Source organism: Tachysurus vachellii, chromosome 8 (genome assembly GCF_030014155.1).
Source record: "Tachysurus vachellii isolate PV-2020 chromosome 8, HZAU_Pvac_v1, whole genome shotgun sequence".
Taxonomy (NCBI): Eukaryota; Metazoa; Chordata; class Actinopteri; order Siluriformes; family Bagridae; genus Tachysurus; species Tachysurus vachellii.
In genome coordinates, this window is record NC_083467.1 from 24128097 (window position 1) to 24141123 (window position 13027).

The window sequence follows — 13027 nt, forward strand, 5'->3', positions numbered from 1 at the left end:
AAAGAGAGAGAGAGAAAGAAAGAAAAAAGAAAGAAAGAGAGAGAAAAAGAAAAAGAGAGAACAAGAGAAAGAAAGAAAGAAAGAAAGAAAGAAAGAAAGGAGAGAGAGAGAGAAAGAAAGAAAGAAAGAAAAAGAGAGAGCAAGAGAAAGAAAGAAGGAAAGAAAGAAGAGAGAGAGAGAGAGAGAGAGAGAGAGAGAGAGAGAGAGAGAGAGAGAGAGAGAGCGCGAGAGAGCGCGAGAGAGAGAGCGAGAAAAAGATTGACTGGTCACTTGAATTGAATTTGGGTTTAATCCAAACCTCAATAACTCACAAACAAGTAGGCTGATAATTACTGGGTTCTGTGTGTGGAACATTCAGGAATAAAGAGCTTCATGAGAAGAACTAGAATATTACTGAACACATTTATATAATAAGCCTAATACATGAGCTTTTCTGCTGCTGAGGAACTTATTTTCCACATCTTTAGGTGCAACAAACTTGGAGACGCCCCAATACCACTTCAACGGTTTGGCTCAGATTAAATATTTAATTTCCACCAAAATATTCCTCTTTTAACCAGAAATACTTGGAAAATGGACAATGATGTCTGTGGATGACATTGTGATCTGTCGTGAAAGTACAGAGCAGGTGAAGGAACAACCGGAAAGGTGGAGGTCTGCTCTGGAAAGAAGAGGAATAAATGTCAGTCGTAGTAAGACAGGATGCACGTGTTTGAACGAGAGGGAGAGAAGTAGAACAGTGAGGTTACAGGGGACTGAGGTCGAGTGTAAGTATTTGGGTCAATCGTCCAGTGTGACGGCGAGTGTGGAAAAGGGATGAAGAGTGAGTGCAGGCGTGTTGGAGCGGGTGGAGGAAAGTGTCAGTAGTGTTGTGTGACAAATGAGCGTAAGAATCAAAGGAAAGGTGTAGAAAACAGTAGTGAGTCCAGCTATACTGTGTGGGTAAGAGACTGTAGCAGTGAGGAAAAGACATGAGGCAGAGATGGAGGTAGCAGAGATGAGGATGTTGAGGTTCTCTTTAGGAGTGACGAGGATGGACAGGATTAGGAAGGAGCACATCAGAGGGACAGCTCAGGTTGGCTGTTTTGGGGACAAGGACAGAGAGGATAGATTGAGATGGTTTGGACATGTACAGAGGAGGGAGATGGTTATATTGGTAGAAGGATGTTAGAGATGGAGCTGCAGGTAAGAGGACAAGAGGAAGGACAAAGAGGAGATATATGGATGTGTTAAATGAGGACATGAATGTAACTGGTGTGAGAGAAGAGGATGATGAGGACAGAGTTAGGTGGGAGCTGATGATTCGATGTGGTGACATCTAACGAGAAAAGACGAACGTAGAAGAGTAATTAACCGAAAATACTTGGCAGAGATTTATAACTTTCTGCAGCCTCGGACCCCTTTAGTTCGCACACAGAGGTGGAAAAATAATTATTTTGAGAATTATTTTAGAGTTAAATTTAACTAAACTAATGATTTAAATATGTATAATAATATTCCAGGTATTGTTTAGAGTCTAAAGAGTTTTTTATTCTAGACAATATGCTACAATCATTAAATTCAAGTGTTCAGTTGTTCAGACAAACTATAAGAAATAATAATAAAGTATGAAGACGAAGACGAAGAAGAAGAAGAAGAAGAAGAAGAAGAAGAAGAAGAAGAAGTAAATAAATAAATCATAGACACCTTGGCTACGTGTCACATTCCCAACTATAAGGACCACTGAGCTCTGGCATGACTTTCACCATTTCAGGCCCATTTATTTTCAAGTGTGTTGGCAACTGGCAACGATTCCAGCCTAACGATATTCGATACGTGGCACTCGGTCCAGATTTCCCTGACATTTTGTGTGAAACGCTACGGTTTATTGAAACGGGCCAGACAACTCATCACTCCACATTCCAGCTGAGTAGTCAACATTTCTGTGAAACCCACCTACAAATAAAAAATAATAATAATAAATAAATAATAGAAAAAAAAAATAAAGCGAATGCTCCAGCATCAGGAGACAGTGATGCAGGGGTGAATCTTGATATAGTCTTGCCCTCATCTACCTAAAGTGCTGGTGTGTTTTGCTACTGGAGAGGAGAAGGAAGAAAGAAGGAGGAAGAAGGAAGGAGGAAGGAGGAAGAAGAAGAACAAGAACAAGCACAAGGAGGAAGAAGAAGAAGAACAAGCACAAGGAGGAAGAAGAAGAAGAACAAGGAGGAAGAAGAAGAAGAACAAGGAGGAAGAAGAAGAAGAACAAGGAGGAAGAAGAAGAAGAAGAAGAAGAAGAACAAGGAGGAGGAAGAAGAAGAAGAAGAAGAAGAAGAACAAGGAGGAAGAAGAAGAAGAAGAAGAAGAAGAAGAAGGAGGAAGAGGAAGAAGAACAAGGAGGAAGAGGAAGAAGAACAAGGAGGAAGAGGAAGAAGAACAAGAAGAAGAGCAACAAGAAGAAGGAAGAAGAAGGAGAAGGAAGAAGAAACCTCTCTGAAGTCGAATGTAAATCAGACAGCTGACACACCAGCTTTATATAAATAAAAAAAAATAACACACATGAGAAACTTAATTTTTAAGCTTCTGTTCTTTAAAGTAAGTTAGAAGCAGAAGCAGGTTTATTTCATGTGAAGCTCTAAACAGGTCAAGGCACTAGGGATTATAGGACAGACTGCAGTCCAAGGAAGAATAACAGTAACAGGACAAACACTGACCAAGGCTGGACCAGTGAAGGACAGTAAGGACAAACACAACACATGCTGGAATATTGTGACTCCATGTAAAGTCCATGATTTGGGAGTCAGGGCTCAAACACCAGAGGAAAGAATGTTCTGGAAAATACAATGCTACACACACATGCACACACACACTCACGCTCACACACACGCTCACACACACGCTCACACACACGCTCACACACACGCTCACACACACGCTCACACACACGCTCACACACGCGCGCGCACACACCCCTCTAAATGCTTAATTTTAAAATGAACGAATTTTAACTTGCACCAATCCTGACCATAACAATCGAAAGAAATATAAATGTGAGAGCTTCAAATAAATCAAACAAATAAGTAAGTAAACAAACAAACAAACAAACAAACAAACAAACAAACAAACAAACAGCAGACATACGGTCTTGCTCACCTTTGGTTGGACTGTTGGACTGCTCATCTAGAGAAGCTCCAAAAGGAGTCCTAAAGTGCACACACAGACAGAGACACACACAGACAGACAGAGACACACACAGACAGACACACAGAGACAGACACACACACAGACAGACAGACACACACAGACAGACACACACAGACAGAGACACACACAGACAGAGACACACACAGACAGAGACACACACAGACAGAGACACACACACAGAGAGACACACACACAGAGAGACACACACACAGAGAGACACACACACACAGAGACACACACACACAGAGACACACACACACAGAGACACACACACACACAGAGACACACACACACAGACAGAGAGACAGACACACGCACAGACAGACACACACAGACAGACACACACACAGACAGACACACACAGAGACAGACACACACACAGAGACAGACACACACACAGAGACAGACACACACACAGAGACAGACACACACACAGAGACAGACACACACAGAGACAGACACACACACACAGACAGACACACACACACAGACAGACACACACACAGACAGACACACACACAGACAGACAGACACACAGACAGACAGACACACAGACAGACAGACACACACAGACAGACACACACAGACAGACACACACAGACAGACACACACAGACAGACACACACACAGACAGACACACACACAGACAGACACACACAGAAAAAGAAAAATGTAACATGATATGATGTCAAACTGTTTGAGTGAGCTGTAAAAATATTTAGACAACTAATTGTGACATTTTATTCACACTGGGTTATTCTTTACTTGTTCTGCACTTTACACATCAAAAGAACTCAAAACTAAGAACAGCAAATACGTAAAGGACAATAAGATTATTACAATAAGAGAAATGTACAATACAACAAAAATAAATTCATTACTTTTATACAGAAGACCTAGTTATCAGAAGCTCACTGAAGCTTTTCTACAGAACAAACAGGACCTTTGGTCTCTCCAAACTCTCCTGTAACTGAGCTTTGATGAACATTCTGTATATATATATATATATTTATTTATTCTGTGTACACACACACACACACAAGCTGCTCAAAAACAAACAGTTGTTCAAACTTAAAAGCTGTTAAAGACGCAATAAAGTGTTTCATTCTACATAGGAATGACAGACAGATTGTAATATTAAGTGGATAACTTAAGAGGAAATCTCTCTCGCACACACACACACACACACACCCACCATGCACTGTTTGATATAAACACTTACAAAATGCTGCTTTCGCTCTTAGAATCCACTTTCATATAGACACCTGCATGCACGAACGGCGTGAGAAACCAGGCAGCATGCATGTACATGCGTGCGTGCACACACACACACACACACACCTCAAACACTAAAAATAAACTCCACTCCGTTCATACGGTGACTTCTGAACCTCAGGACATCGATCAAATTCCTTCACATGGATAGAACTTAGGGACGTCCTGAAAAGTCCCATTTCTTCATTTTTTTCCTCCCTCACTTTCTTTCTCTTCCTCTCCTTTCTCTCGGTTTCTCTCTGAACTGAACAGGGAAGAAGCACTGCTATCACTGGAAAGTTTTATTGACCGAGTGTGGAGCGAGTGCCGGCGTGCAAACATCACCCCCTCCGCTCACTGTGTGTTTGTCCCAGTCACATGAGGAAAAGGGAGATTTATGTAACTGTGCTCGAAAGTAACAAAGAAATGTGAGAGCTCAAAGGAATAAAATCTTGTTACAATCAATACCTCAGTGTGACTAAATAATCATAACATACTGTACACACACATTAGCTTATACACTTCTAGGTGGATGATTGTGTTTGTAATAATGAGCACCGTGATCCTCGTGGTTTATTTCACTGTGTACTGTGTGTCAGCTAGAGAACTGAAAGGACAAACATTTCTTTACTTGAACTGATAACTGAGGAACCTCATGATGTGATAAAGAGGACATGATGTCAGAGAAAGAAGAACTTACACACACACACACTCACACACTCACACACACACACACACACACTCACACAACTACACCAGCATTCACACACACGCACACACAACCACACCAGCACACATACATAACTACACCAGCATACAAACACACACACAACTAAACCAGCATACAGTACACACACATACCTAGACCAGCATACAGTATACACACACACACACAACTACACCAGCATACAAACACACACACACAACTAAACCAGCATACACACACACACACACATACCTAGACCAGAATACACACACACACATACCTAGACCAGCACACACACACACACACCAGCATACACAAACACACACACACACACACACACACACACACACACACACACACACAACTAGACCAGCATACACACACACGCACACACACAAACACACACCTAGACCAGCATACAAACACACACACACACCCCGAGACCAGCATACATACACAAATACCTAGACCAGCATACACACACACAAATACCTAGACCAGCATACACACACACACAACTAGACCAGCATACACACACGCACACAACTAGACCAGCATACACACACGCACACAACTAGACCAGCATACACACACACAAACACACACGCAACCACACCAGCACACACATACACCAACATACAAACACACACCCCTAGACCAGCATACACACACAAATACCTAGACCAGTATACACACACACACACACACACACACACAAATACCTAGAACAGCATACACACACACAAATAAATACCTAGACCAGTATACACACACACACACACACACAAATACCTAGACCAGCATACACACACCACTAGACCAGCATACACACACACACACACACACCACTAGACCAGCATACACACACACACACACACAACCACACCAGCATAAACACACACACCTAGACCAGCCTACACACAAACACACATACCTAGACCAGCATACACACACAACTAGACTAGCATACACACATGCACAAACACACACACAACTACAACAGCACACACATATAACTACACCAGCATACAAACACACACACACCTAGACCAGCATACACACACACACAAAACTAGACCAGCACACACACACACACACACACACAAAACTAGACCAGCACACACACACACACACACACACACACACACACACACACAATTAGACCAGCATACACACACCTAGACCAGCACACACACACACACACACAAACTAGACCAGCATACACACACACAACTAGACCAGCATACACACACACACACAACTGGACCAGCACACACACACACACAACTAGACCAGCATACACACACACACACACACACACAACTAGACCAGCATACACACACACACACACACACAACTAGACCAGCATACACACACACAACTAGACCAGCATACACACACACAAACACACACACAACTAGCCCAGCATACACACACACACACACAAACTAGACCAGCATTCACATACACACACACCAGACCAGCACACACACACACACACACACATCATCCAGAAGCATATACACACACACACAACTACACACGTACACCAGCACACACACAAACAAACAGCAGAAGAAAGCTAGCTCTCTTTTAGCAAACAGGAAATCAAACCTTGGATATTTTACAAGAACCACAAAGCCATTCACATCTCCGTCTGAAACCGACTGCAAATCAGAGGCACAAAAGCATCCAGAGAGTGTTTTTCCATCCCGAGTCCTGACAGAATCCTTTGCTTCAAGCCAGCGAGCCGTATTCAAGTCACACCACAAACATTAATCCTACTGACAACATTTACATTTGAATGCAGCCAAACTGTGTTACGTAATTGTTCAGGATCCTACCTGCATTCTCTCAGCCAGCTCGCTATGTTGTTAGGGATCGGACCTAAAAGAGAACAAAAACAAAAAGAAAAAAGAAAAACAAAAGTAAAACACATGTAAAGGAAGTTTACAAAACATGCCACAATCCCACGGGAAGCATCCTGTTCGAATTCCCACAGCGAAACACAACAGCTTCACACACACACACTCAATTTGTTTATTGTCACAAGAACCCAAATCAAGAATTCAATGAATGAAATGTTCACAATTTTCTGTTCATCACTAATGTAGTCACTCAGCCATGACATGTTTAGTATAGTTTTGTTTTGCACCAGTGATGCAAAGCTTCAACAACCACCAGTTTAGCATTAGCATTTAGCACAAGCATCCTGACTGAATCGTCTCACAACCTGCCCAATCGTCTTCTCGGGTTTAATTATAGCAGATTTAGTAGCTTCGAGGTCACGATCGCCTTCTTCAGCACAGAATCTGGCAAAATCTGAATTAAGAATTGTACATTAAAGGCGATTTGGGTAATAATAAATTCCGGCTTGATTTGTAAGTCAGATTAAAATCTACAAGCATTGTTTTCCCTTCTGTAAACCATTTAAGCTGCAGCATTTACTGTTTTCGACCTGTTACTCGGGAAGAATGAGAAACTCCTGAAAAGGACGGATCACCAAACATGAATCACATTCAGCCTAGAGAAAAGTCAACTCACTGAAAAGGGAAAGGTGGGAAAGACTTTTTTGTTTTTTTGCTAAAACATTGGTGCTTTACAGTATGTAGGTACACAGAGTAATAGACACACACACACACACACACTGCTGTGTGTGTGCACTTTGGATGGGTTAAATGCAGAGAACGAATTCTGAGTATGGGTTACCGTACTTAGCCGTATGTCATGTCTATATATTATATATTATATATATATATATATATATATATATATATATATATATATATATACACACACACACACACACAGGCGGAAACCTCGTATGTCCAAATTTGGTCAATTTCATATTTTTTCACATATCGATGCTATTGGTCAGTCCCCATGTGGGTCTGTTATTTTTACAAGTTATTAACCAATCTAAAGTCTTGAAAATATCTTGAGCGCAAATCTGTCCACCTCTTCCTCACTCCGTGGGAGAGCTTCGCGGCATATTTCTCCTTAATAAGAGTCGCAACGAATCAACACGTCTTCTGAGGTAAATGTCTTCAAAACACTGGGCTCAGAGAAAAAAAATCTTGACCCCCGCTAGTTCTGGTGCTCGTCTGAGGACAGAAATTTAGCGCAAGACAATCCACTATAACGCGGACTAAACCCTGTGCACAGCAGATAAGGTACGGAATTTTTTTTATTTTAATGTAATGTATAGATAGATAGATAGATAGATAGAGAGAGAGAGAGAGAGAGAGAGAGAGAGAGAGAGAGAGAGAGAGAGAGAGAGAGAGAGAGAGAGAGAGCTCTTTAAATAAACAAATACAAATATTCTAATAATGTCAGTAGCTTAGGCTAAAAATAACACTAATAATTAGTTTAGCTAATTAGAGAATTCTCACACCACAGTGATTGAAACGTGCAAATTATTCATGCTTTTATTTTGTAGAGCAGCTTCACTGACACGGTCCCAAAGTCCATCTCCCCTTCACCCCTGCACTCCAGGAGGGGGCCTGGACACTCATCATGGTCGGGAGCGATTTTAAGCTTTAAAAAAGGTACATCCTTCACAGAAACTGTTTCGTTGTTCTGATAGTAAATCAGATGACAGATCTGTTCCTGCGATGTTCACAAGCTCCCGGAGTGTCACCATGCCTGAGGAGACAAGAGTCCTGGACAGTGCAGGGATGGTCACATTGGAAATGTCCATGTGCCCTCCAAAACAGCATTTTCTTGTAAATTAAAATAAAGTCCGGTCCAGCCCTAGTCCTCTGACCATGCATAGTAATCCACTGGCTGCTGCTCTCCGTACTAGGTGCCTGGTCCGGTGAGGACCTGGGTAAACCGGAGATGGTAAGCTGCAGCTCTGTTACTTAGCTGGACCAACCTCTGCCCTCCTTCCTTCTTGGGTAGATGGAGTACACTCTGAGAAATCCAGCGCAGACAATCCCTGAGGTCGTCCACCACCAGGGCCTGGATGCTTGCTATCAGGTTTGGTGGCAGATCCATGCAAGCCAGCTTGTGCCAGAGAGATGAGGCGGCAAGGTTGTTTATGACCAGTGTTCACCCCCTGTAGGACTTCCTTGGGACCAGCCGCTTCCACCTGCTTTGTCTGCTCTTCACTTACTCTACAGAGCCTTCCCAATTTTTATTTAATAACTCTCTGTTCCCAAGGTAGACACCCAAGTGCTTAAAACCACCTCTTTTCCATACTAAACCTCCCGGAAGTTTAGGTTGCCTGTCTACGCACTCCCCAAATAAAATGGCTTGACTTTTTGTCCAGTAAAATCTGAAAGTCCTTTAGAATATCAGTTAAAACATTCACATCTTTCTCTGAGTTTATCAAAGCTACCAGGTCATCTACACTGAGAGACATAAAGCATTGTTGTGTGGAATATTAAAACCAGGAAGATGACATCACAGTTTGTGTAAAAGAGATTCAATTGCAACATTACACAGCATACTTGACAGAGAACAGCCTTGTCTTATACCCATGTACACTCTAAAGGGGAACATAAACCACCGTTAACCTTCAGTACACTCTCAATTTCACTGTACAACACCTTGATCATGGCTATGAAACCTGGGTTGAACCCGACGGTTTCCAGCAGCTTCCACAAATATTCATGCTCAACCCTGTGAAATGCCTTTTCCTGATCTAGAAAAATCAGACCAGTCTTTAAGCCCAATACCCTGGAGACGTCGAATAGCCTGAAGATATCGAATATAGACCTATCATACCCCTTTTCCACCGAAGCAGTTTGAGTGCTGGTTCGGAGCCAGAGCCTAATTTAGAACCAGTTCTTTCTTTTTCAACAGCCAAAGCACCGGTTCTGAACTATGAAAAGTGGTTCTTAAGTAGCACCAAAACGTTGCTGGTCTAGACTTAAGAACCGCTTGCGTCAGGAGCTGTGGGCGGGGCTACTGTTAGCGCATTTAATAATGTACCTTAAGTATACTAATGTTGAATACACTTTTACTTTACCGCAATATGATCAATTATCAGCACACATGATAGTAGTTAGCTACATGCTAAGGCTAACTTTTTTCTGTGTTAATGATAAAATAACGTTATGTACTTTCTCAATTACAACCTCTGTTTATACAGATTACATGGAGCTGCACGTACACGTTGGAGTCCCCGCGTTTGGATGCTAATGTAGGTTCACAAAGCCATGAGCATTAACAGTAAAGCAACATCCGCCATTGTTGTTGATGTGTTTGTGTTTGCCGCTGCTGCACTAACGTTGCTGTGTAACGTGACACGTATACAGTGACGTCAGACTCGGCTCTGTGACGGCTCTCTAACCGATGGAAAGGCAAACCGGTTCTTATAAGTTTCGCCAGTGGAACCAACTTTGACCCAGCACCAGCACTAGCTTTGAACCAGCACCCGGTTCTTTTTGGTGGAAAAGGGGGCATGAGACACGACAAATGACAGCCGATAAACAGGAAGTCATTCATTTCCTACGGAGAGTCACAAAGGTGCTGCGTGAGGTGCCGACCATCTGCGGATCCGTTTTAAGCGTTGGTTCCGTTAAAAAATTTAACTTGTGCGACTACACCGCATCTGATATGCCGACTGGACAGGTTTTTATTAAAACGACCGGCAGATGTTAGTAAGAAAAGAGTGACAAAAAAGGCAAAAACAAGTGAAGAGAAAAGTGATGAAGAAAATTAAGCAAAATGAATGTAAAGCAAACAGAAATTGTAGCAACTAAGTTCAGTTAAGTTAAGAGAATTTCAGTTAAGTTCCATTTAAGTGTAAAGTAGCATTAAGAGTGTACAGTAGCGAGTAAGTGAACGAAAGTGAAAGTGTAATTCCTCCTAACTCCTCCGTCTGTTTACTCCTCCGCCTGTTTACTCCTCCGTCTGTTTACTCCTCCCTCAACCTCCGTGCGCATCTTCCGTAAAGTAAAACCAGTTTATTTTTTTAACATTCTTTTTTATTACTGTATGTTTTTATACAATATTTGTCATTTATAAATGCAGGTATACATAAACAAAACAACTGGAGTGGAATTTTGCGAGCTGGAACGGATTAATGGGATTTCAATTCATTTAAATGGGGAAAATTGCTTTGAGATACGAGCAATTTAAGATACGAGCAAAGTCACGGAACGAATTAAACTCGTATCTCGAGGCATCACTGTAGAAGCTTAATCCCCTGATTCTGTTCGCACAGCATATGTATCTTTCCTGTCTATTCTTTTGCTCTAAACTGAAGAAGAACTTGCCAGAGAGAGTGTACTATCTATGGCGTGGGCCGACACATACCGTCTTCTTTGTCTTATTTAAAGTTCAGAGACGATATTTTCGTGGCCCACAACATTACCGACCGCTAAAACACATTCCTCATACCACGCACACCACCCTCACACCGTGCCGGTGAGTCAAACTTTCACTTAGCTAGTACGGATCCGCCATCGCCATGCTTCTCCGACACGCACACCCGCACCAGCACACACTCACACAATAATTATTCTGAGGTGTTAAACATAAAAAAGTTGCACTTAATGGCAAAAAAAATTGCCAAGATGCCAACCGCTCTCGTGCTGTAAATGCCACACTCGCTCTTCTGCCACGCATGTGCACAGAGAGAGAGAAAGAGCATGAGAGAGAGAGAGAGAGAGAGAGAGAGAGAGAGAGAGAGAGAGAGAGAGAGAGAAAGAGCATGAGAGACAGACTGAAAGAAGAGACAGATATAGAGATGGACAAAGAAACATAAAATTATGACCAAAAGAGTGAGACAGACAGACAGACAGACAGACCTGTCTCAGAGGTTTCTTCAGGTTTGTTGTTGTTATTAAGAGGTTCTTCTGATTCTGGGGCCTGCCAGGACTCTCGACTCTGTGCCCATGCCAGCCTTCTCATTGTGGCAGTTTTCCAGGGGTGATCCCTGCCTGCCGGGGGCAACTCACACTCCTCCATGTCCTGCTAGGACACTACAGAGGGAGAATAATCACCTGTATGAGGAGACAGACAGACAGAAAAGACACAGACACTGAGTAATCCGCTCAAACACAGACACACCCCGAGCATTTAATTACATACTTAATATTTGTATGAACTTATTTCTATTCCATCATCTCCATGTTTTAATGTGGAGATTTAGTTGTCTGAGTAATATGTTGATTAATAACAGCTCCTCTCTTTCCTGTAATGCTCTGACAACATCGTACATGTACATGTATATACACTCTCCCAGTATATACACATCACCTCTATACGTCCCTTTAGCTGCCATTGAGAAACAGGAAGTGGCTGTAAGCCATCAACCAATAAAGTGACAAACACACAGCCTAGTTTCTCACTCTTCTTCCTCCATTTCTCAACCTCTGGCAGAAACCTGGCAACCTTTCTGAGTTGCCAGGTATTTGCATGTGTCAATGTTAGTTTGTTAGAATTCAAAAATAAATAAATAAATAAATAAATAAATAAATAAGGTCAATTTATTAGAATTCAAAAATAAATAAATAAATACTCAGGTCAGATACATGGCTGAATTTTTAAACTTATCCCTATAGTGCGATGGAAATACTACATACCTGGCAACCGTATATACACGTACTGGTTTTCTTTTGATTGATTGATTTTTTTTAAACCGTAATAATGTGTAATCAATTTTCGGAAGACTGATACAAACAATTCTGAAATACGAACATTTTGAAATTCAAGCTGCCACGTGAAGGAAGTCGTAGTCAAAGCAGCTGAATTTGTTTGGCAAATTTGTGGCAAATCTCACTAAAGGTAAAAGTCGCTTTGTCTGCAACATTCAAAAGCCGGAATGCAAAACCGAATACTAATGAATTCAAAGGAAATTGAGTTTTTAATTGAGTTTATCGTGTACGTTAGTCCTCGTCCTCCTTGTTCTCTTTTGTATTAAACGTTAAT

The 13027-nt window shown here is 41.8% G+C and overlaps 1 protein-coding gene across 7 annotated transcripts in view; it reads right to left on the reverse strand.

The window, feature by feature from the left end:
* The window catches only part of itprid2 (ITPR interacting domain containing 2), an 83753-nt gene that overhangs the window by 27980 nt on the left and 42746 nt on the right, over positions 1 to 13027 (reverse strand). For 6 of the 7 annotated variants that reach the window (XM_060877022.1, XM_060877023.1, XM_060877018.1 and 3 more), the window contains exons 2-4: positions 11905 to 12099; positions 6988 to 7030; positions 3133 to 3182 (exon numbers count right to left, since the gene is read on the reverse strand). In XM_060877022.1, coding sequence (XP_060733005.1) covers positions 3133 to 3182; positions 6988 to 7030; positions 11905 to 12064 — 253 coding nt within the window. In that variant the 5' untranslated portion in view covers positions 12065 to 12099. Of the gene's footprint in view, positions 1 to 3132; positions 3183 to 4405; positions 4925 to 6987; positions 7031 to 11904; positions 12100 to 13027 lie in introns of those variants that run through there. The other variant, XM_060877024.1, reaches the window with a different exon arrangement.